General features: G+C 37.4%; 1 protein-coding gene across 1 annotated transcript in view; it reads right to left on the bottom strand.

Annotated features, from left to right (window-relative positions):
- The window catches only part of MAP3K2 (mitogen-activated protein kinase kinase kinase 2), a 95340-nt gene that overhangs the window by 26131 nt on the left and 42241 nt on the right, over positions 1 to 26968 (bottom strand). Inside the window, exons 2-6 of the mRNA XM_036884092.2 lie at positions 6953 to 7071; positions 6316 to 6356; positions 4776 to 4875; positions 730 to 843; positions 262 to 349 (exon numbers count right to left, since the gene is read on the bottom strand). Coding sequence (XP_036739987.2) covers positions 262 to 349; positions 730 to 843; positions 4776 to 4875; positions 6316 to 6356; positions 6953 to 7045 — 436 coding nt within the window. The 5' untranslated portion in view covers positions 7046 to 7071. The remainder of the gene's footprint in view (positions 1 to 261; positions 350 to 729; positions 844 to 4775; positions 4876 to 6315; positions 6357 to 6952; positions 7072 to 26968) is intronic.

Below are 26968 nucleotides of genomic sequence, written 5' to 3' on the forward strand. Positions count from 1 at the left end.
TTTCTAGTTTGAAAAGTAAAAGGTACTTTAAAATTTTCCTTTCAATTTATTGGCTACAATAATCCCATGATTTCAAGATGAACAAAGTTAGTCTTGCTCAGGTTAAGTAGAGAGCTGGAATCTGAATTCAGGAGTCCCTGAGATAAATTGCATGTAATACAGAAACTGGCTACCATTTATCATGGTTGTGTCACTCTACATTAAAGGATGGAGAAAAAACTGAGAAATCACCCATTTCATAATTCAGACACAAATTCTTACCTATTATAGAGAGCCGTTTTTTCCTCTCTGCTCCAAATACTGTGTTATCCAAATCTTCGAGTGATGGCAACGGTTCTAAATTAGTAGCCTACAAAGGAAAAAGGATGACTGACGCTATTCTTCTTAAGGGCTGCAAACAGAATCTTCTCCCCTAACAAGTAAACCTAGATATTCTATATTGTTTGTGGGTTTGATCAAATCTCCTCTTAGAAATTTTAGTTCTAAGACTTCTTCCCAGGTCTCAGTTTCTATATGTCTCATATACACAGTACATTATACTTATTTGTAATTTGGACTCTATAGTTTTGAGAAGCACGGATATTCAACTATATAGCAATTACAATGTCTAAGTTTATATTTAATCATATTGACAATATATCAATGATTACAGAATGTACTATGTTTAACACACTGACTTTTAAAGGCATAAATTCTATAACCCCTATTGAAAAAAATCCCAGTTCATACCTGTGTACTTCCATTTATTACAAGTAATATCTTGAGGCTCTTCATATGAATACTACGGTCCAGCAGTTCGACAGCTTTGTCCAAGTCATCTTGGGTAGTTAATGGAATTACCAACTGAACAAAAAGGAGCATAATGAATCTATAGCCATCTCACCAAGCCAACTCCTTCCAGGAGCAACTCCATTACTACAGAATTATAAATCTCAAAATACCTTGCTCTTTAATTTGTGAGTAAATGAAGTTCTGAATGAATATCTGTAGGTTATTTTGCTCTTCCCATCCTACCGCCACTAAAATCATAGAATATGGAGAATTTTTTTTGCTTTATTAATCATTAAATTCTTCTAGAAAACATATTTAAATATTTCAAATTGATTTTCTAGGACATCTGCATAATATTGCTAAACTTAAGTTACAGTATCTTCATGCCAAAACAGCATTAAGGAGCACACACAAGCATTTAAAACAAAAGTACTATCTTCCATTTGCACTGATGACCTTTTTAGCTTTTTTTCATTAGTAGCCACGGACCTGCACTCTCTCCCATGTGCTTATCAACATACTAAATGCAATGAGCACCTGTGGCAGCTGCCAGGGAGGGTGCCACTAGTAATGGACCCGCAATCTACAACCCACCTGGGGCTCCTCTCTCTGACCCTGGTGACTTGACTTCTACTTCTACACTCCAAAACAAGTAAGCTAAATGGGCCAGCCATCCCATAGTAAACCCCGAGTGTGGAAATTTGCTTTCATTAATCTTCTCATGAATCAAACATGAGGACAAAAGCACCTGAGAGGTCTATGAGAGAAAGCATGCTTCACACAACTTAAGAAAATAAAACAGTTTTTTTTTTAAATGTAAACTTAGTAGCTTAAGATGATTCTGTCAATAGTCTTCAGGGTATATTCCATTTCATTGAAAGAACAAGTAAATTCCACACTTGTGAGCCTGTATATAAGCTGCTCGAATATAAAGGCCTAGCTAGTTTGGGGTCCTCTACAGTATAAATTCCTTGATGACAAGGAACACCCCCCACCCCGCCCACAATAGTAATTAACAGAGTACAGCAAGGAGCAAACTTTTGATAATTGTTTTTAATAAGTAACAGGATGAGCGCTTCATCTGCACCAAGCCCACTAGCTGTACATTCCCTGTTCTCAGAAAGGCTCAGCCACAAATACAAAGCAGGACTAATGTGAATCCCATCATTCAATCTGCTTATATTTACTTACCCTGGACTTGAAATTACAGCCCCAATTTCTCTCTGTAGATAATTTCCCATACTACTACAACTTATCTACTAACCAGGCCTTTTTGTCTATGAGAATTTTTTAATAAGAATAAAAAAGAATTTTAATTGTTTGGTATCATAGAACAAGCCTGACCTACTTAATTCTTTTCATTTCCTATCAATTATGAATATTAGCACATCTTGTTACATCTTATCTTTTTTTCATTATATTTTAAGCACTACAGAACATTTTAAAGCAGTGATGGGAACTGTTTTCCAATTTTTCATTTGAGGAGAAAACCTGAATATTTACTTTTACTATACATTTATTAATAATTGGATTGCTTACTTCTGTTGCTAGACACTACATACTGTTGCTTTTGGAGGAAAAGACACTAGTTTAAATCACAGTAACAAAATACTAACATAATGATTCTGCTCTTTTTCAGTTAGCTAATATGAAATCTGGACGCTCTGGAGAGGCAGGCTGGATTACTACCTGGTGGTTCTTATGTGATGATCCCTCTTATGTTTTAAGGTCACCTATTCCAAATTTTAAAATGAGGACTAAGAATCAAGAACAAGTCCCAGTCTGTCTAAATTATACTAAATAAATCACATAATGTTTTCCTGCTTGTTGAATTCATTTCAGCTTCATTCATAAATCTATTTCCCTCTGGCTTATTATTGATAAATCAGTTGTATGTCAACATAATCCTTTCTGGAAAGGAAACTAAAAATTGAGTTCAAAACCCACTAAATAGAACCTAAGTTTAAAGGAAGTGACTTATCTTCCTGACTTTACATAGTGAAACATGAAAATAGCCCATAAAGAGGCCTTCCCCTTTTAACCATCTAAAGTGGGAACGATCTTAGAAAACCTGCTTAGATTGCTTGCACATCCCCAAATCTATCCCCCATGACAACACACAGACACACATACCCTGACACCATATTAGACACACAGGAGCACCACTAGCAAATCCAACCAACCCCAGATTAAATTTCATGGTCATTGCAATTCTGGCAAATTGCAAGTTTACAGAATAATGTTTCTTTTAGAACAGAGGAATTTATATTACATTGGATAGTTCCTTTAGAACAGAGAGATTTATATTACACTAGAAAAAAATTATAGAACTGGATTAACAAAGTACTATAAGTAAGTTTTTTGTCCACAGGTCCACAAAACTAACAACCCTTGAAGTTTTTTCCTAGCATGCCCAGTGTCTGAGGGCATGCACTGGGTCTGTCATCATGTGAATCAGGACATGGTTAACTCACAGAATCTGGGTTGCAAGAAATTTTAAACATCATCATCTGACCCTAATGCTCCCTCTACTATATTCCTGCCAAGAGAACACCCAGATATAATGGCAGAGCCACTCCCAGAAATCCTTCAGAAAGCATGAAAAAAAAAAACTGAAAACGGAGAAATTTTTCAATTTTTAGCAAGTAGGAGAGAGCTCCTGAAATCACAGATCAGTTAGCTTGGTATCAATCCTGAAGAAAACCCTAGAAAAAATTATATCAAGTATTATATAAACAAATTGGGAGGACTCAGAAAAGAAACAGCAATTGTAGGAGCTAGAATAGGTACAGTATGAACAAAACATGTCAAACTAACCTCGTTTTTCTTGATAGACCTACTAGACTGGCAGATTAAGACAAAATTGTAGTCTTAATGTATCTTGGCATTTGAAAGCTTTCCATGACACAATTTCAGACCAAACACAGAAAGATATATCTGGGTTCCCTTAGAATCATACCACGAGGTAAAGATCCAAGTCCAAGTGCTTATATATGGAAAGATACAGCCAGCACTGGTAGGCGGACGAGAACGAGGAAGAGGAGGGGCCCGTGAAGGGTGTGTTATCCAGCAGTCCCACGGGGTAAGAGGGCCCATCCATTCCCACCTCCCACCCCATCCTTGAGGCTCATCTCGTGACCCACCCCTCACCCCACCCTGCTTCCGTAGTACCATCTAAACAGGACACCTACTGCCCTCGCCTTTATTCTCTATCACAATACTCTATCCATTTCCTTCAAAGAACTTCATATATTCACATCATCCGTTAGTTTACTGTCTGCTTCTACCACAAGTCTATAAACTCCACAAGGGGCTGTAGTTCATAAATCACTGCATTCTGCCTGGCATATTAAACAACAACAAAAAAGAACAAACTGACAACTGACAAAACTGTCCCTGAAAATTTTAAGATCTTAGTAGCTTGAGATCTCATAGGATCTGAAAGAAACCTCAGAGATCATCTAACCCAGTCTGAATTTTACAAGAGGTTCAAAACGGGTTTCCTCAGAACACAGAGCTCCTCAGTACCTGAACAAGCGCCTAAGATCACATGCACTGAACTCCTGAACATGAACATAATGAGCTGATCATGTCCTAACCACCAAGAAAACAATTCCCTAAGTTTAAACTAAACTGTCTGACTAGCAAAGCTCTACTGTCTCTGCAGTCATGTGTGGAATGTGAGGGAAAAAGTTCATCGGGAAGTACACAGAGTAAAAATACAGCACAAATAAAGAGCAAACTTCCATGTAATACATATTTCCTCCTTTAATAGTTTCTCATTCAATTATTTGTACGGTAGCACCTTTTAATATTTTCCACAATGGAAAAAATCCACTTTAATCGGTTAAAATTAACAAATTTACTTGTGATACCTTAATTCCTCTCACATACCATATCCTTATCAATCCCTAAATATAGGCACAACAGTCCAAAATAATCTCTGAAATGAACACACTACTTTCCAAAATAAAAACTACTAAAGTTAGACTGTACACATTTACCTCATTATTGGTATAATGTAGATCCATAGACTGTCCAAAGGCAATTTTAGCTTTAGACCTCAGGTCTTCCAGTTTAACTGGTCTAGGAAACTGAAGGATTCTATACAGACAGAATTTTAAGATATTTTATTTTCTTAGGCATAATTAAATGACATAGATGCAACAGTTATCTCTTGGGTAGAGAAATACAAAATTAAGTAACAACGTAAATGTGTACTTGTACTTGAACACTATAATGGCTCTTTTTTGATCAGATACAGTAATTCTCAACACGAAGTTCAAAAACTCTCAAGTTTGTTCTAGAAAGAGGGAAATTCTCAAAACGTTCTGCAGTTTATAATTTGCACTGAAACTATTATATGAAAGAGCAATGCAAAATATTCATTAAAGAAAATGACTGAACTTAATTATGTGACGTCCATACAATGGAAAGCTATGAAAACTATTAAAAAGAATATAAAGTTGTTCTTTGGAGGTTCATGTTTTTATTTCTGTATCCTTATCAATTCAATCAATGCTTCTGAGCACATATATACCATGTAAGCATCCCTCTAAAATAAGTATGTTTAAATCTAGTAGTTTCTTCCTATCACAATGGGTTGGCCTATGCTGCCCTGGGGAGCGTTATTCTGAACTTGGAGACTACTAGACTAGACTGTAAGCTCTGTAAGAGGAGGGAGCATGTCTGTTTCACTCACGTTATCCTTTTTGGCCCAGCATATAGTAAGTACTCAATAAACAGTGTCAACAAATGAAAAAAAAACTGAGAAAATATCCATAAAGAACTTGTAAATAGGGAAAAAGTAGACTGGAAAACAAATTGTCTCTGGTATATCCCATTTTTGTTAATATCTCTGAGTAGAACATTTTTACATTTTCAGGTTATATAATCTTCAAGCCTGATTTTTCAGTCCTTAATGGACAGATCTTCCATTAAATTAATGAGACACTAATCACAGAAATGAGATCACATTTTCTCTAACTCCTATTAGGCTCGTCAGCAACTCTGCTGTCAGCTGCCATGACCGCCACCCCCACCAGTGCGCTGAGTCACAGGTGCCCCTGGAAGGCTATGCTTACACCTCTGCTAAATTACCTACAGCCACCACTCCGACTCACCTTCCTCACTGCTACTGATCAAATGCATGTCATATGATTGAGGTGTCTTGACAATAATCAAATTGTGTATGTTAAATCCACATACCATCAATTTTGTACAGTATCTCAAGGAGATATTATGATAAGGAGAAATATATTTAATTTCCGAGAGTAAAAATAGAAGGAAATTGTAATATTTAAAGGTTGTATTATACAATACTGCGAAGTAAAAAACATTAACCATTTCAAATACTTAGCCTGCTCTTTGAAGGATATTCTATCTTAAGTCTACGTACATGTCACACATTACCAAGGACTATTCCATTCTCAATTTGCAAGCCATGAACTTTCATTTAAATCTAGGAAAAAACCTCTCATGTCTTTAACTAGGACACACACTTGATTAAACCAATAAACTGACATGTAATGTTTCTTTCCTTACCTTTTTTCTCCTCTATGTTCAAATTTGACTCTGACATCATTCTGTAATGAAATGATAAATCATTTCAGAGATCAGGTAAAATTTTTAGAATTTCTAAATCACTTTTTCTTAGTCATTCACCTAAAACAGAGCAGGGGAGAAGGAGGCTTCATTTTCAGTGTGAACTCCAATCAATTAATAGTGTCTGACAAAGAGCTGAGTTGAGAATTACGTTGCTGAATTTGGGCTCAACAGGAAAGAGCACCAGAAAGGGATCTGGGTATGAGACATTTGCTAATCCTGTTAGAGGGAAATACAGAACACTGTATTTTCATTTTTCATGTTGGACAGCCAAATAAATTTTTAAAAATCAAAATGATCCTTATTTGTAAATATACAGAATAAATTATTTTAAATAGAAACAATTTGCTTATCTTAAGTGCTTTAAGAACAACAGATGAAGTATCAGCTTTAGAAAACAGCAAAATCAAATGCTACCTTTTTAAAATGCATGCCCTTATTAAAAAAATTATGACAGACACCAGTATCTAATTCTAAAGTGTAACAGACACTTTAAACAAAACCTCTACAGTATCAGTGTATTCAAGAAAAGTAATTCATAGAACTATATATGTTAAAATATTATTGAAACAAATACCTGCTTTTTTGGTGATAAAGATTTTGTTTTTCTGGTTTCCTGTAAGGATAATGCTGGTCGACTGGCTTTATGAAGAACAGCCAAATCTTGCATAATTGAGTTCAAAGCTTGCTGATCATCTAGGTATTTAAAAAATAACATATACATAGAATTGTAATTTCAGTATTTATTTACCAGACATCAAACACAAAATTTACAATGAAATTCAATGCAAATGCATTCATTTAATGCAAAAAAATATATCCAGAACATTTCAATGCCTAAACTTCTGTTATTCTGGTGAAATAAAATTAAAAAGTGAAGACAAGTAATCTTAGAATTACACTAGACTGAAGCACTAGCCTCATGCCAGGTGTCCACACGAGACATTTAAGGCAAGAGAAAAGCGTTCTGACTCTTCCAACGATGCAGCATCATAGGATATGGGTCAATACAGCCCTGTGATGACATTCTTCTCTATAACTCCTAAACAAAACATCAACAAGTTATCTAAAATCTTAAAGTAGGAGGAAAAAAACAACTTTCTATAAATATCATCACTATTTAGCATCATGTTCAAAGTACAGAATTCCTTTTAGAGTTTTTCTTTCATCAGTACTTAATTCTGGCAAGTCAGAAACAAAAAGATTTATCTGTAGATAACAGACCAGTTAAATGATAACAATGCAAGAAAAATTCATTACTAGAAAAAAGTACTGAATCCATAAAACTAAGTGAAAGGGTCATGAACCATGAGTTTTTAAAATCTCTTCCAAATACATCACACATTTCTAAGACTATAAGACCTCTTAGTAATGCCAAGTATATGTTCTCTGGGAAACTTCAGAGACAATTAAAATATTTTCACTAGTAAACCAATTCTACTAATGATAATCTATAATTGGTTAATAAAAGGAATTGAAGGAATTCGTAGCTTACATTTGAATACATAACCATTTTGGTGAGCAATAATCTATCTCTCAGGATAGTAATAATTAAAAACATGCTTTATCTTGTAAGAGCATCGTTAAAAATAACATGTCAACTCAATGGCTTCATGAGTCTTTCAAAAACATAGTTGACATCTCTAATGTATGAATTTTTTATTAACACATTATGTATTAACAATCAATCTCTGCAGTGAAACTCTTTGCATATTAAAATTAATGGCTCCCAGGGTTTTATTAATTAATTCCAGGTTTAGAAAAACTTTAATAGTCCTTCACAACGTCAGCTTAGCCAAACAGCAACTGAGCCAGTCAGGTATAATGTAATCACAACAGGTGTGCTGGTCATGGGTCACAACCAGACTGTCATTTATTGGTAAAAATAAATATTCCCTTAGGAAGAGAGCGAATAAGCTGAGAATGATTCAACTGTAATACAATTAATCTGGTGTAAACTTCTTAAGAAAGGTAAGATCCTTAATTCTACAAGGGGGAGAAGGGAACTCCAGTACTTAAATATATCTATGTTCTAATTATTTTCTTCATTAGAAAAAAGTTAAATACTTGAATTTAGACATTTCCAAGTGTTTAATATCAGAACGCCAAAAAAAAAAAGTTAATTCCTGGGAAGGATTTGGCTTAGATCTGTTGCCATATTTACATATACTGATTTCTTCATTAAAATAAAAGTACCTGGAGGGAATGGGTGAACAGATGAAGGAAAAAAATTTAGAATATTTGGTATCTTGATCTGGGTGGTGACTACATGAGTGTATAAATGTCAAAATTCACCAAGCTGTACACTAAGATTTGCGCATGTTATGTACCTCAATATAAAAAAAATTTTTAATTCAAAACAAAAGACCTTGCCCTGTTCCTACTCTTCCCATCTAGAAAAAAAAATCCTAGAAAGCAGCAATGAAATTTTGACAATTTTAATACTTATAAATTATCATATCAAAATTATAAATCAGTTTGAATTCAAATTAATTCTTTCCTTTTCATGGTGGATAGTGAAATTTAAAATGAAAAATACATTTTCTATAGTAGATATAAAAAAAGGACCACATTTGAATAAAAGTAACTTAGATAACATACAAATCAAGTGCAACGTAATTGAGTTATTTCTTTTTCTGGCTTAGAGAAGAATCACCTGGTATATAAGTACCCAATAAGAAACTTACTTTGAAGAGGCTAACAAGATGTAAGCTAACAAATCCACACCAAAGTGGTGAAAGTACTTAGACTATAATATAAGCACTGTTCTGATCATTCTTAAGACTATTTCACTCTACTAAGAAATTACATGGTGGCTATACATACTAGGCAAATTAGACAGGCTCCTAAATTGACCCAACAGGCAGTGAGAATACCTAGAGGATCCCAGTCTGACCAACAGTCACAAAGCAGCAGCAGTGGGCTTCTGACACATGTCCAAAGGATTTTAATTGAACACAAAAACACAAAGTATTTGGAAATGAATTCAAATAAAATCTTCCATCAGAAATATTTAGCTACCATGCCATGCTTATTCATTATACTTGAAAACAGAATATCCTCAATCAAAAATTCACAAGTATCTGTGATTCACACTTTCAAACATCCATACATATTTGTATATGTATTCAAGCAAGGGCTGTTCTTTGCTTTGTTGGGAAGTATTATTTGAGAAATATGGTAGAAATAAATCTGATTAAGGCACAGCTCATATTGCAAGTGAGAGCAACTAAAATGAAAAAAAATTCAGAGCACTTCAGGAAAAGCATATGCAATTTGGAACTGGAGGTGCAGCTGATGAGAGTGGAGAATCTGGGCCACATGATGGCACTGCACTCAAGGTTACAAAAAGGGAAAGTGGAAATTTTAAAAACAGTAAGGTAGAGCTTTGTATTATACACTTTCGACAAGTAGCCACTGAAAGTGTGCTAGCCCTTCCACTAAAGAACATGGACAAACTTAAGCTCTTTGGCTTGTAATGTCATATATATCCATATAAACGGAAATAATACAATCTGTTAAGCAAATGGTTAAGAAAAAGTGTGACGCGGATACTTTGACATGCGTACATTACAGTTAAGATACCGGGATCAGTCTAAGTTTAAAAACTTAGCTTTAAATTCAACTACTCAGTCCATTTTTTCCCCGATTTAGGATAAGGCAGGCCATTTGCTCCATTTCTTTCTAGTGTTTCCCTGTCTCACATTGAAACCCTGATCAGCCCCAAGGAGAAAAGGGGAAAAAAGGAAGTAAAAAAGAAAACACAATGATATGTAAAATGAAAAGCCACAAACCATTCCCATATTTAGCTTTTCTTTCCATTAACATTCACAAAAGTTCTAATATATCCATCCGCACTGAGAATCAATGATTTGCAAGACTATTATAAAAGTTGGTTTTATGCTGCTATTTTCTTTAGTTCATCTATATTATTATATTGTTAGGTAATTATAACAATTTCATTCCTCAGCATTTATTCAATTTTTTAAAATCAGGTTTTTTATCTAGTATTCTCTCTGGCCATCAGACTCTAAGAATCACAATCCATCTTTGTTTACTTTTTTTTTTTTCCCTTCACACGATTCACATTCTGCTGTATTTATTTTCCTTCCTTACACCATCTTTCCTCTCTCCTTTTCTTTGACTCCCCCTCTATACACACACTTTTTTTTTCTATCACTAATCTACAATTACTTGAAGAATACTATGTTTACCGGGCTCCCTCACCAACACCCCCCCACACCCCACGACAGTCACTGTCCATCAGCGTAGCAAGATGCTGTATCATCATCACCTGTCTTCTCTGTGCTGCACAGCCCTCCCCGCGCCCCCCACAACACTATACATGCTAACCATAATGCCCCCTTTCTTTTTCCCCACCCTTACCCCTCCCTTCCCACACATCCTCCCCAGTCCCTTTCCCTTTGGTAACTGTTAGTCCATTCTTGGGTTCTGTGATTCTGCTGCTGTTTTGTTCCTTCAATTTTTCTTTGTTCTTATACTCCACAAATGAGTGAAATCATTTGGTACTTGTCTTTCTCCGCCTGGCTTATTTCACTGAGCATAATACCCTCTAGCTCCATCCATGTTGTTGCAAATGGTAGGATTTATTTCCTTCTTATGGCTGAGTAATATTCCATCGTGTAAATGTAGCACATCTTCTTTATCCATTCATCTACTGATGGACACTTAGCTTGCTTCCATTTCTTGGCTATTCTAAATAGTGCTGCGATACACACAGGGGTGCATCTGTCTTCTTCAAACTGGGCTGCTGCATTCTTAGGGTAAATTCCTAGAAGTGGAATTCCTGGGTCAAATGATATTTCTATTTTGAGCATTTTGAGGAACCTCCATACTGCTTTCCACAATGGTTGAACTAATTTACATTCCCACCAGCAGTGTAGGAAGGTTCCCCTTTCTCCACAACCTCGCCAACATTTGTTGTTGTTTGTCTTTTGGATTGTGGCGATCCTTACTGGTGTGAGGTGATATCTCATTGTGGTTTTAATTTGCATTTCTCTGATGACTAGCAATGTGGAGCATCTTTTCATGTGTCTGTTGGCCATCTGAATTTCTTCTTTGGAGAACTGTCTGTTCAGTTCCTCTGCCCATTTTTTAATTGGATTATTTGCTTTTTGTTTGTTGAGGTGTGTGAGCTCTTTATATATTTTGGATGTCAACCCTTTATCGGATCTGTCATTTATGAATATATTCTCCCGTACTGTAGAGTACCTTTTTGTTCTATTGATGGTGTCCTTTGCTGTACAGAAGCTTTTCAGCATGACATAGTCCCACTTGTTCATTTTTGCTTTTGTTTCCCTGGCCCAGGAAGATATGTTCAAGAAGAGGTCACTCATGCTTATGTCTAAGAGATTTTTGCCTATGTTTTTTTCTAAGACTTTTATGTTTTCATGACTTACGTTCAAGTCTTTGATCCATTTCAAATTTACTTTTGTGTATGGGGTTAGACAGTGATCCAGTTTCATTCTCTTACATATAGCTGTCCAGTTTTGCCAGCACCATCTGTTGAAGAGACTGTCATTTCCCCATTGTATGTCCATGGCTCCTTTATCATATATTAATTGACCATATATGTTTGGGTTAATGTTTGGAGTCTCTATTCTGTTCCATTGGTCTGTGGCTCTGTTCTTGTGCCAGTACCAAATTGTCTTGATTACTGTGGCTTTGTACTAGAGCTTGAAGTTGGGGAGTGAGATCCCCCCCACTTTATTCTTCCTTCTCAGAATTGCTATAGCTACTCCGGGTCTTTGGTGTGTCCATATGAATTTTTGAACTATTTCTTCCAGTTCGTGGAAGAATGCTGTTGGTAATTTGACAGGGATTGCATCAAATCTGTATACTGTTTTGGGCAGGATGGCCATTTTGACAATATTAATTCTTCCTAGCCAGGAGCAGGGTTGAGTTTCCATTTGTTAGTAACCTCTTTAATTTCTCTTAAGAGTGTCTTATAGTTTTCAGGGTATAGGTCTTTCACTTCCTTCGTTAGGTTTATTCATAGGTATTTTATTCTTTTCGATGCTACTGTGAATGGAATTGTTTTCCTGATTTCTCTTTCTATTAGTTCATTGTTAGTGTATAGGAAAGCCACAGAATTCTGTGTGTTAATTTTGTATCCTGCAACTTTGCTGAATTCCGATATTAGTTCTAGTAGTTCTGCAGTGGAATCTTTAGGGTTTTTTATGTACAATATCATGTCATCTGCAAATAGTGACAGCTTAACTTCTTTACCAATCTGGATTCCTTGTATTTCTTTGTTTTGTCAGTTGCCGTGGCTAGGACCTCCAGTACTATGTTGAATAACAGTGGGGAGAGTAGGCAACCCTGTCTTGTTCTCGATCGCAGAGGAAAAGCTTTCAGCTTCTTGCTGTTCAGTATGATGTTGGCTGTGGGTTTATCATATATGGCCTTTATTATGTTGAGGTACTTGCCCTCTATGCCCATTTTGTTGAGAGTTTTTATCATGAATGGATGCTGAATTTTGTCGAATGCTTTTTCAGCATCTATGGGATGATCATGTGGTTTTTGTCCTTCTTTTTATTGATGTGGTGGGTGATGTTGATGGATTTTCAAATGTTGTACCATCCTTGCATCCCTGGGATGAATCCCACTTGGTCATGGTGTATGATCCTTTTGATGTATTTTTGAATTTGGTTTGCTAATATTTTATTGAGTATTTTTGCATCTATGTTCATCAGGGATATTGGTCTGTAGTTTTCTTTTTTGGTGGGGTCTTTGCCTGGTTTTGGTATTAGGGTGATGTTGGCTTCATAGAATGAGTTTGGGAGTATTCCCTCTTCTTCTATTTTTTGGAAAACTTTAAGGAGAATAGGTATTATGTCTTCTCTGTATGTCTGATAAATTCCAAGGTAAATCCATGTGGCCCGGGGGTTTTGTTCTTGGGTAGTTTTTTGAATACTGCTTCAATTTCGTTGCTGGTAATTGATTTGTTTAGATTTTCTGTTTCTTTCTGGGTCAGTCTTAGAAGGTTGTATTTTTCTAGGAAGTTGTCCATTTCTTCTAGGTTTTCCAGCTTGTTAGCATATAGGTTTTCATAGTATTCTCTAATAATTCTTTGTATTTCTGTGGGGTCTGTCGTGACTTTTCCTTTCTCATTTCTGATTCTGTTGATGTGTGTTGATTCTCCTTTTTCCCTTAATAAGTCTGGCTAGAGGCTTATCTATTTTGTTTATTCTCTTGAAGAACCAGCTCTTGGCTTCATTGATTTTTTTCTATTTTTTTATTCTTCTCAATTTATTTATTTCTTCTCTGATCTTTATTATGTCCCTCCTTCTGCTGACCTTAGGCCTCATTTGTTCTTCTTTTTCGAATTTTGATAATTGTGACATTAGACTATTCATTTGGGATTGTTCTTCCTTCTTTAAGTGTGCCTGGATTGCTATATACTTTCCTCTTAAGACTGCTTTCGCTGTGTCCCACAGTAGTTGGGGCTTTGTGTTGTTGTTGCCATTTGTTTCCATATATTGCTGGATCTCCATTTTGATTTGGTCATTGATCCATTGATTATTTAGGAGCATGTTGTTAAGCCTCCATGTGTTGTGAGCCTTTTTGCTTTCTTTGTACAATTTATTTCTAGTTTTATAACTTTGTGGTCTGAAAAGTTGGTTGGTAGGATTTCAATCTTTTGGAATTTACTGAGGCTCTTTTTGTGGCCTAGTATGTGGTCTATTCTGGAGAATGTTCCTTGTGCACTTGAGAAGAATGTGTATACTGTTGCTTTTGGATGTAGAGTTCTGTAGATGTCTATTAGGTCCATCTGTTCTAGTGTGTTGTTCAGTGCCTCTGTGTCCTTACTTATTTTCTGTCTGGTGGATCTGTCCTTTAGAGTGAGTGGTGTGTTGAAGTCTCCCAAAATGAATGCATTGAAGTGTATTTCCTCCTTTAATTCTGTTAGTATTTGTTTCACATATGTTGGTGCTCCTGTATTGGGTGCATATATATTTATATGGTTATATCCTCTTGGTGGACTGAGCCCTTTATCATTGTGTAATGTCCTTCTTTATCTCTTGTTACTTTCTTTGTTTTTAAGTCTATTTTGTCTGATACTAGTATTGCAACACCTGCTTTTTTCTCCGTTGTTTGCATGAAATATCTTTTTCCATCCCTTGACTTTTAATCTGTGCATGTCTTTGGGTTTGAGGTGAGTCTCTTGTAAGCAGCATATAGATGGGTCTTGCTTTTTTATCCATTCTATTACTCTATGTCTTTTGATTGGTGCACAGTTCATTTACATTTATGGTGATTATTGAAAGATATATACTTATTGCCATTGCAGGCTTTAAGTTTGTGGTTACCAAAGGTTCAAGGTTAGCTTCTTTACTATCTTACTGTCTAACTAAACTCGCTTATTGAGCTATTATAAACACTGTCTGATGACTCTTTATTTCTCTCCCTTCTTATTCCTCCTCCTCCATTCTTCATATTTTGAGTCTTTTGTTCTGTGTTCTTTTTAGGAGTGCTCCCATCTAGAGTAGTCCCTCTAAAATACCCTGTAGAGGTTTGTGGGAAGCAAATTACCTCAGCTTTTGCTTGTCTGGGAATTGTTTAATCCCTCCTTCATATTTAAATGATATTCGTGCTGGATACAGTAGTCTTGGTTCGAGGCCCTTCTGTTTCATTGCATTAAATATATCATGCCATTCTCTGCTGGCCTATAAGGTTTCTGTTGAGAAGTCTGATGATAGCCTGATGGGTTTTTCTTTGTAGGTGACCTTTTTTTCCCTCTCTGGCTGCCTTTAGTACTCTGTCCTTGTCTTTGATCTTTGCCATTTTAATTATTATGTGCTTTGGTGTTGCCCTCCTTGGGTCCCTTGTCATGGGAGTTCTGTGTGCTTCTGTGGTCTGAGAGGCCATTTCCTCCCCCAGTTTGGGGAAGTTTTCAGCAATTATTTCTTCAAAGACTGCCTATCCCTTTTTCTCTCTCTTCTTCTTCTGGTACTCCTATAATATGAATATTGTTCCATTTCGATTGATCACACAGTTCTCTTAATATTCATTCTTGGAGATCCTTTTATCTCTCTCTGCATCAGCTTCTCTGCATTCGTGTTCTCTGATTTCTAGTCCACTAATGGTCTCTTGCATCTCGTCCATTCTGCTTTGAAGTCCTTCCAGAGATTGTTTTATTTCTGTATTCTCCCTCCTTAGCTCTTGCATATCTCTCTGCAAGTCCATCAGCATGGTTATGACTTTTGTTTTGAATTCTTTTTCAGAAAGACTGGTTAAATCTATCTCCCCAGATTCCTTCTCAGGGGAGGATGTCTGGGTTAGTCTGGCCTGGATCAAATTTTTCTGTCTTTTCATGTTGTTAGGTGCAGTGGTGTGCTGTTGGCTCGTCTGTCAGCTGGGAGAACCAAGACCCTTTCCACCTGCTCCTGGCCTTTTTTTACTGGGACAACAGCGACCCCTAGTGGCTTGTGTTGGGCAGTTGCACGTAGACTGGGTCTCTGTTTCCTGCCCGGCCGCTATGGAGGAAGCTCCCTTGCTGTGGGCGTTGCCAGCCTCAGGCTGCTGCTCTGCTATGGCAGGGCCGCAAGGGAGGGGATACGGGTGGGGGGCTGTTTATGGCCGTAAGGGGTCTCAGAGCTGTGCTGCTGCCCAGGGGGTTAAGGCGCCCGGACTTCCCCGGGATTCCCAGCTGCTGGGCTAAGTGTCCCGGGATGCTTCCGTCCAGATGTGGGGTTCCTGTCCCTTTAAGACTTTCAAAAAGCACTTGCTTTTCTTTGTCACATGGGCGCCAGCTGCAGGGACCCACTCACAGGTTTTACTGTCCCGTTTTGCTAGTTTCCCGCACTCCTCACACTGTGTGACTGCACCCTGGGTGCGGATGGCTGGGGCTGGCTATTTAGCAGTCCTGGGCTCCCTCTCCCTCCCGCTCCGACTCCTCTCCTCCCGCCAGGAGCTGGGATGAGGAGTACTCAGTTCCTGCTGGGCCGAGGTTTGTATCTTACCCCCTTCACGAGGCACTGGGTTCTGGCAGGTGTGGATGTAGTCTGGCTGTTGTCCTGTATCTTCTGGTCTCTCTTTTAGGGATAGTTGTATTTGTTTTATTTTCAAAAATATATATGTTTTTGGGAGGAGATTCCCACTGTTCTACTCACGCCGCCATCTTGGCTCCCTTCTCCATCTGTTTACTTTTAATGTCCCTACAATGTCCTGCATAAAATGGGCATTCCAAAACTGTAACAGCTAACAAAAAGTGCTTTAACTGAAAATCTGTTAAGTAAATAAATATTTTAAAAATCACATAAACCTACATAGTAAAATTTCTTTATAAAAATGTTACTTATAATCAAAGAGAAAAAATTTTCTCCATTTTATCCTTTAAATACAAAGGAAAAATGCTTTTAGTTTGAACTCACCCATCATGGCAAGCAGCTCAACAATGTGAAAATCAGGGAAACGGTTGTCCCATCAGCATTCTTTACTGCCTTAGCAAGTAAAAAGATAAACATGTTAATAAGAAGAAACAGAAGAGGCAGCAACGAAAAGAAAAAAGTCAGTATAAATAATACTAATGAGAAGTATGTAATATCAATACTTTACACGTTTTGCTGGGGTGTAAAGGTGCTTTATTTTTTCCCAGATATTTAAATTACTGAGAATGTGCTAAAGACCATTATTATTTTATATTAAATTTAACTCAGTATTTTTCAGGCTCCTGGCTACCTAAGTTAGAAAAATCACACAGAATTTTTGAAGTCAAAAACCTTGATATAATCTAATGAAACTCAAATCCCTACAAGGCAATGGCATATAGAAAGATTAAGTGGAAAAGGTCATGTTTAGGGGCAGAAGGAAAGACATGAACAGCAGCAGTAGGAACTGTAAAACTTCTCTCTTCCACAGAAGAGAAACTGTCAGCATCACCATTTTTAGAACTCTGGAATTAACCAAAGGCTTGCAGTGATCTGGGCAGCATTTACGAATCTTGGTAAAAGGAGAGAGGCTTGTGGTATTCTGACCTTCCCTATTCCAATTCCCCTACCCCCACCCCGCAGTTCTAAAGTGGTCATGTAAACCCACAGCCCACAGATCATGAAAATGATCTGATTCCAAGAGAGTCCGATTTCAAAAAAATTGTCATTATTTGATCTGTCTAGTGATGGCCTGGTAGACCCCACTTGGGAGGCTGTCTTTATGTAACCTGTCTCAAAGCTCTTCCAGTGCAAAACCTTGGGGTGTTTGTTGAAAGCAATCAGGTCAACTATAACATATCTCAACTGTCTGAGGAAGGGGAGAAGAATTGGGGCAAACAACAGATTAATTTAAAAAATTTTTTTAGAAAAGCTGAGGAATGAGATGTCATAGGGAGACCTGAAAACTCCAAGAGATTCCTGGGAATGTAGAAGTCACACAAATGCCCAGGGCAGCTTCATACAGAAGAAAGGCCTAAGCAAGCCTTAGGCTTTCACTGCTAGCTGACCCCAAGCTCTGTGAAGCAGTAAGTGAAGGCTAAGTCAGAGTTGTGAATGTCTGCGGCAGTGTTGAAGGCCAGCTCCAACATACGCACAGAGAACCTTTCAAAACAGATGGTGAACGGGGAGGGCTGTGTAACACAGAGAAGACAAGTAGTGATTTTACAGCATCTTACTACGCCGATGGACAGTGACTAATGGGGTATGTGGGGGGGACTTAGTGAAGGGGGGAGTCTAGTAAACATAATGTTCCTCATGTAATTGTAGATTAATGATATCAAAATAAAAAATAAAACAAACAAACAAACAAAAAACAGATGGTGAGATTTTTTGGTTCCAGGCATCTAAAGAAATCTCTGTCTAATCATTAGCTCACAACTAAAGTAACTGAGCTAGTCTTGAGTGAACACACACACCAAAGAATACAGACTTTAAAAAACTAGTTCCACAAATAATTCAAAAATTCATATGGAAACACCAAAGACCCCGAATAGCCAAAGCAATCCTGAGAAAGAAGAATAAAGTAGGGGGGATCTCACTCCCCAACTTCAAGCTCTACTATAAAGCCATAGTAATCAAGACAATTTGGTACTGGCACAAGAGCAGAGCCACAGACCAATGGAACAGACTAGAGAATCCAGACATTAACCCAGACATATATGGTCAATTAATATTTGATAAAGGAGCCATGGACATACAATGGCGAAATGACAGTCTCTTTAACAGATGGTGCTGGCAAAACTGGACAGCTACATGTAGGAGAATGAAACTGGACCATTGTCTAACCCCATATACAAAAGTAAACTCAAAATGGATCAAAGACCTGAATGTAAGTCATGAAACCATTAAACTCTTGGAAGAAAACATAGCAAAAACTTCTTAGACATAAACATGAGTGACCTCTTCTTGAACATATCTCCCCAGGCAAGGAAAACAACAGCAAAAATGAGTAAGTGGGACTATATTAAGCTGAAAAGCTTCTGTACAGCAAAAGACACCATCAATAGAACAAAAAGGATCCCTACAGTATGGGAGAATATATTTGAAAATGACACATCCGATAAAGGCTTGACGTCCAGAATATATAAAGAGCTCACACGCCTCAATAAACAAAAAACAAATAACCCAATTAAAAAATGGGTAGAGGAACTGAACAGACAGTTCTCCAAAAAAGAAATACAGATGGCCAACAGACACATGAAAAGATGCTCCACATCACTTGTCATCAGAGAAATGCAAATTAAAACTACAATGAGGTATCACCTCACACCAGTAAGGATGGCTGCCATCCAAAAGACAAACAACAACAAATGTTGGCGAGGCTGTGGAGAAAGGGGAACCCTCCTACACTGCTGGTGGGAATGTAAGTTAGTTCAACCACTGTGGAAAGCAGTATGGAGGTACATCAAAATGCTCAAAACAGACTTACCATTTGACCCAGGAATTGCACTCCTAGGAATTTACCCTAAGAATGCAGCAATCAAGTATGAGAAAGATCAGTGCACCCCTATGTTTATCTCAGCACTATTTACAATAGCCAAGAATTGGAAGCAACCTAAATGTCCATCGATAGATGAATGGATAAAGAAGATGTGGTACATATACACAATGGAATACTACTCAGCCATAAGAAAAGGGCAAATCCAACCATTTGCAGCAACTTGGATGGAGCTGGAGGGTATTATGCTCAGTGAAACAAGCCAAGCGGAGAAAGAGAAATACCAAATGATTTCACTTATCTGTGGAATATAAGAACAAAGGAAAAACTGAAGGAACAAAACAGCAGCAGAATCACAGAACTCAAGAATGGACTAACAGGTACCAAAGGGAAAGGGACTGGGGAGGATGGGTGGGTAGGGAGGGATAAGGGGTGGGGGAGAAGTAGGGGGGTATTAAGATTAGCATGCATGGGGTGGTAGGAGAAAAGGGAGGGCTGTACAACACAGAGAAGGCAAGTAGTGATTCTACAACATTTTGCTATGCTGATGGACAGTGACTGTAAAGGGGTTTATAGGGGAGACCTGGTATAGGGGAGAGCCTAGTAAACATAATATTCGTCATGTAAGTGTAGATTAGTGGTACCAAAAACAAAACAAAACAAAACAAAACAAAAAAGGGCAGTTCCTGTGTGGTAACCTCCAATGAGTTCTACACAAGGGTATAAAGGGCATATAAAAGTGTAGGCAAAGGGTCTGTTTGCGTTTATACAGAAGATCAAAGCCTAATTGGGCTACCCCGAAAATGAACTAAGATACGATATGAAAAAGAACTTCCAACATCAGCACTCTCTGGAAGACTCATGCCAGAAGATGATCATCAAAAAACCCCAACAAAGATCCACGCACTGCTACAGCTGTAGATGCACTCATCCCACCAGTTCCTGGACTTGCCATGGGAATGAAGGAGATATCTAAGCTGGCCTGTGCATACAGTAAAACAACAAGTTTGACTGGATCTATACTGTTGGAACTCAACCAAGAATTAGGAGAAGTTGTAGCGCTCCAAAATCTCACAACTACAGACTATTTACTGTTAATAGAACATAAGGGATGTGAACATTCCCCAGGAATGGGTTGTTTTAATTTGTCTGATTTCTCTCAGACTGTTCAAGTTCAGTTGGACAATACCCACCATATCATAGATAAGTTTTCACAAATGCCTAAGGTGCCTAACTGGTTTTCTTGGTTTCACTGGAGATGGCTGGTAATTACAGGTATGCTTTGGTTATGTAACTATACTCCTATTATGTTAATGTGTGTGCGCAATTTAAGTAGTAGCTTAAAACCTATACATGCTGAAGTTACTCTACAAGAAGATATGTCAAAGAAATAATCAATCTTCCCATGTTTTCTTCCGCCTGCTACTTCTATAGCTTTTCTTCTTCCTTCCTAATTACAACCCTTAAATAGAATTCGTGCCTCCTATCAAATTTACCGAGTATCATAATTCTTCCAAGTGGTAAAGATACCTCAAGACAAATGCTGGGCATAGAAGCCACAGGGCATAAATATGCAAAGAAATAAAAAGCTAACCATTTCAAACAATAAGGCTTCTCTCTCACTTACCAACTTTACATTTCCCTGTATGGCCCCGGAAGATGACTGGTTAGCCAGAGACGGGTAAGATTCCTCAAGGGAGGAACAACCTAAGACAGGCACAGTCGCAGGGGGGTCATCAGGTGAGAAATTGGGGATCAACACAGGTGAGGCTTAGAACCTCACCCCCCTGTTCTGAGAGAAATCTTCTGCATACGTGGATGTTTTGTTGCCCTTGTCTAGCTTGGATTAACACATAGTCTACAGGCACACACCTGATCATCTACATTGCTCTCTTACAACACTAAACTATGTTTTCTACCTTTATCTTGTATCTACCTACCACTTCAGCATTTTATTAAAAATAATAATAATAAAGAGAGAAATGTGGTATCCACATATAAATCAAGTATAAAAACCAAATGAGTATTCATATTTGAACTGTTTATAGTTCATAATGCATGAGCAAAACCAAAAGTTTCTGTGATGACTGCCTTGTACTGTTCACTATGTAACTTATTCATTATGTAAGAATTTGTTCTCCATGTAAGAACTTGTTTGTTATGCCTCAGAAGATTGGAGACTGACGAAAATTAGGCTTGGGGTGGATTAATGATTGTGCATTGAGCATTGACTCCCCTATACAGAATTTTATTGTCGTTATCAACCATTTGATCAATAAATATGAGAGATGCCCTCACAAAAAAAAAAAAAAAAAAGGACAGACTTCCAATGGTAAAATAAATAAGTAACCGGGATGTAATGTATAGCATAAGGAATATAGTCAAGATATTGTAACAGCTTGGTAGGGTGATAGCTGGAACCTAGAATTATGTATATAAATGTTTTATCACTGTGTTGTACACTTGAAACTAATGTAATACTGTGCATCAACTACCCTTCAATAAAAAATAATTATCTAAAAAAAAAAAAACAAAAACTAGTTCCAAAAAGCTACTAACCAAATAAATAATAACAATAAATAAAATACAGGGGAGGGAGGAGAATTTGAGTTCCAGAGGTGATATATTATTGTATTTAAAATGTCCAGTTTACAAGGAAGAATTATGAGACACACAAAGACATATGGTCCATACACAGGGGGGAAAAGCAATCAACAAAAACTGACCCTGAGGAAGCCCAAATGTTGGACAAACTAGACAAAGACACTAAATCAGCTGTTTTAAATATGCTGAACTAAGGAAGCCATCTCTAAAGAAGTAAAGAATGTATGAGAATGACTTTTTACCACACAGAGTATCTATAAAGAAACAAAAATTATTAAAAGGAAACAGACAGAAATTCTTGAGTTGGAAAGTATACTAACTAAAATGATTAAGCACACCAAAAAATGCACAATGGGAGTCTCAGAAGGAGAGAAGAAAAAGAGAAAAAGAAAGGGGCAGGGAGAATATTTCAAGAAATAATGGCCCAAAACTTCACAAGTTTAGTGAAAAACAATCTGCACATCCAAGAAACTCCACAAACTCCCAAAAAGAATAAAATCAAAGTGATCAGCACCTAGACACACCATAATCAAACCGTTAAAGACAATCTCAAGAGCAGCAAGAGAGAAGGAACTCACTACATACAGGATGCTCAACCAATTTCTCACTGGTAACTTAGGAGGCCAGAAAGCAGTGGGACAACATATTCAAAGTGCTGAAAGAAAAAGACTGAGAATTCCATAGCCAGCAAAACCACTCTGCAAAACTGAAGACAAAATTAAGTTATTCCTAATTAAACATGCACAGAGATTTATTACAACAAGCTGGACCTACAAGAATATAAAAGAAGTCCTTCAGGCTGAAATAGGAGACATTAGACAGTAAGTCCAATGCACATGTACAAGAGCACCAGTAAGAATAATTACATAAGTAAAGATCAAAGACAACATAAATGTTTCTAAATCTTTATTTCTCCTACCTCAATGTAGTAGGTGCAAAAATGGTCCATTGCAAAAAAATGTCCACGTCCCAATTTCTAGAATCTTTGCATATGTTATTACCTTACATAGCCACAGAGCCTTTGCAGATGTAAGAAATTTAAGATGGCAAGATTACCCTGGATTGGTCAGCTGGACCCAACATATCATAGGGGTCCTTATAAATGAAAGGAGCAAGGAGGAAAGTGAGTGTCAGAAAGATGCTGCATAGGAAAGCCTTGACCAGTCATTGTTGGTTTTGAAGATGGAATTGGGTGGCTGTGAGCCAATGAATGCAGGCAGCTGCTACAAATTGGAAAATCAAGAAAATGGATTTTCCCCAGCACCTCCAGAAGGAACCCAGCACTGCTGACAATTTTAGCCCAGTGAGAGTCATTTCAGACTTCTCACTTCTAAAACTCTAAGACATTAACCTTACATTGTTTTAAGTCACCAAACGTGTGGTAATCTGGTACATTACAGTATGAAGACAAGATAGGCATACCTTGGAGAGATCAGTTCCACACCACCACAATAAAGCAAATATCACAGTAACAAGTCAAATGAATGTTTTGGTTTCCCAGCGCATATAAATGTTGTATTTACACTACATTGTAGCCTATTAAGTGTGCGACAGCAATATGTCTAAAAAAAACAAATGTACATACCTTAATGAAAAAATATTTTATTTCTACCCCAAATAGCCAAAGCAATCCTGAGAAGGAAAAATAAACCTGAGGAGATTATGCTCCCTGACTTCAAGCTCTACTACAAAGCCACAATAATCAAGACAATTTGGTACTGGCACAAAAACAGACCCATATGGAACAGACTAGAGAGTCCAGATACTAATCCAAGCATATATGGTCAATTAATATACGATAAAGGAGCTATGGACATACAATGGGGAAATGGCAGCCTCTTCAACAACTGGTGTTGGCAAAACTGGACAGCTACATGGAAGAGAATAAAACTGGACTATTGTCTAACCCCATACACAAAAGTAAACTCAAAATGGATCAAAGACCTGAATGTAAGTCATGAAACCATAAAACTCTTAGAAGACACCATAGGCAGAAATCTCCTGGATATAAACAAACATAAGCAACTTTTTCCTGAACGCATCTCTGAGGGCAAGGGAAACAAAAGCAAAAATGAACAAATGGGACTATATCAAACTAAAAAGCTTCTGTACAGCAAAGGACACCATCAGCAGAATAAAAAGGTATCCTACAGTATGGGAGAATATATTTGTAAATGACATATCTGACAAGGGGTTAACATCCAAAATACATAAAGAACTCACATGCCTCAACACCCAAAAAGCAAATAACCTGATTAAAAAATGGGTGGAGGATATGAACAGATGCTTCTCCAAAGAAGAAATTCAGATGGCCAATAGGCACATGAAAAGATGCTCCACATCGCTAATTATCAGGGAAATGCAAATAAAAACCACAATGAGGTAACACCTCACACCAGTTAGGATGGCCAGCATCGAAGAGGCTACAAACAACAAATGCTGACAAGGAAGCAGAGAAAGGGGGACCCTCCTACACTGCTGGTGGGAATGTAAGCTAGTTCAACCATTGTGGAAAGCAATATGGAGGTTCCTCAAAAAACTAAATACAGAAATACTGTTTGACCCAGGAATTCCACTTCTAGGAATTTATCCAAAGAATACAAGTTCTCAGATTCAAAAGGACATATGCACCCCTATATTTTTTGCTGCACTATTTACAATAGCCAAGATATAGAAGCAATCCAAGTGTCCATCAGAAGATGGGTGGATAAAGATGATGTGATACATATACAAAATGGAGTACTACTTAGTCACAAAAAAGAAACAAATCTTACCATTTACAACAACATGGATGGAGCTAGAGGGTGTTATGCTCAGTAAAATAAGTCAGGCAGAGAAAGACAAATACCAAAATGGTTTCCCTCATTTGTGGAGTAAAACTGAAGGAGCAAAACAGCAGTGGACTCACAGACTCTCAGGAACTAGCAGTTACCAAAGGGGAGCGGTGGGGGAGAGCGGGTGGGGAGGGAGGGAGAAGGGGATTGAGGGGTATTATTAGTACATGTGGGATGGGGGTGATCATGGGGAGAAGAGTGTAGCACAGAGAGGACAAGTAGTGACTCTGTGGCATCTTACTACACTGATGGACAGTGACTGCAGTGGGTATGGGGGAAAGGGCTTGATAATATGGGTGAATGCAGTAACCACATTGTTTTTCATGTGAAACCTTCATAAGAGTATATATCAATGATACCTTAATAAAAAAACAAAAAATATATTTTATTGCTAAAAACTGCTAACCATCATCTGAGTTTTCAGTGAATCATAATCACTGATCACAAATCACCACAACAAATGATGAAAAAGTGTGAATTATGAGAATTACCAAAATGTGGTGAGACACCAAATAGACACAAAGTGAGCAAATGCTGTTGGAAAAATGGTGCTAAAAGACTCGCTCAATGCAGGGTTGCCACAAACCCTCAATTTGTAAAAAAAAAAAAAAAAAAAAAAGAAGCAGTATCTGTAAAGCAAAGAGCAATAAAACAAGATCTGCCTTATTCAAGACCACCTCCAGTTTCAAAGACTTGCTAGAGTACCCACAGGACTCAGCAGTACAGTTGTACTGACAGCTACAATGTATCACAGCCAAGGACACAAGGCAAAATCACCGGCAGAGGCACACGGGGAAAAGTCCAAGGGAGGCAGGGGGACACCTCAGAACTCTTCTGAGGACAGCCATGGAGGTCACAGTTGATTCCCCAGCACTGAGTTACGATGACATCTGTGAAATGTGACCAACCAGGAAGGATCATTGGAGCCTCGGTGCCCAGGGTTTTTAGTAGGGGCTAATCATATAGGCACCCTCTGCCTGGCGCACGAAAATTCCAGACTCCCAGAAGAAAGCATGTTTTCAGCATAAAATATATTGGTTTATATAAACAACTTCAGTACAGTGAGCCACTCTTATCAGTTAGGCAGGTGGGACCCCCTCCTAAGTTTTTGGATGTTAGTCAAGGGCAGATCTCATAAACGGTTCAGTGTAAGGATAAACAGCGAGGCCTGCTATGTTACCTCTTTTCTACACATAAGGGGCAACAGGAAAGTAATACAGAAGCTTAAAGAGACCGCATAAAGCAATAATTGTAAGTGTGCTGGGCATATAATATATAATGATGTAATTTGTATAACAATAACAGCACAAAGGGGAGGGATGGAATATATAAAAGTGATTGTAGACCACTGTAATTAAGTTGGGATTAACCCAAACTACACTGTTTTATGCTGAGATGTTAATTTTAATCCCCAGGTTTAAAAAAATTTTTAATAGCAGAAGAAACAAGAATTAAAATAGCACACTAGAAAGTATCTATTTAACACAAAAGAAGGCAGCAATGGAGAAGCGAGGAACAAAAAAAACACATTAATACACATATAAACATAAACAGGCAAATGTAATCCTACTTTGTGTGAGGGAAATTAGACAACACGTAATCACATTAACTATAAATGGACTGAAAGGCAGAGATTAGGAGAATAAATTAGAAACATGATTCAATTACAGGCTATCTACAACAGACACATCTTAGATTCAAAGATAAAATAGGATGAAAGTAAAGAATTGAAAAAGACAGTAATCAAGAGACCTGGAGTGGCTGTAGTAATAGGAAACAGAATATAATACAAAAATTGTTATTAGAGACAAAGAAGGACATTTATAATGAAAAATGGTGAATGCATCAACAAGATATAGTAACTGTAAACATGTATGCATCTAACAACAGACTCAAATACATGAAGAAAAATTAAAGAACTGAATGGAGAAACAGACAATAGAAAAACAATAGTTGGAGATTTCAATACCCTCTTTTCAATAATGGATAAAGAAATAGAAAATCAATGAGAAAACTGAAGACTCCAGTAACACTATAAATCTATTACATTTAACAGACATCTTTAGAACACTCAACCACAAAACAACAGAATATTCTTCTCCAATGTACAGAAAACAATTTCCAAGACAGGCTATATGTTAGGCAGTAAAACTAATCTCAGCAAGAATAAATATACTGAAGAAGATAAGTAGTGATTCTATAGCATCTTACTATGCTGATGGACAGTGACTGTAATGGGGTATGTGGTGGGGACTTGATGATGG

This window comes from Manis pentadactyla, chromosome 8 (genome assembly GCF_030020395.1).
Source record: "Manis pentadactyla isolate mManPen7 chromosome 8, mManPen7.hap1, whole genome shotgun sequence".
Classification (NCBI taxonomy): Eukaryota; Metazoa; Chordata; class Mammalia; order Pholidota; family Manidae; genus Manis; species Manis pentadactyla.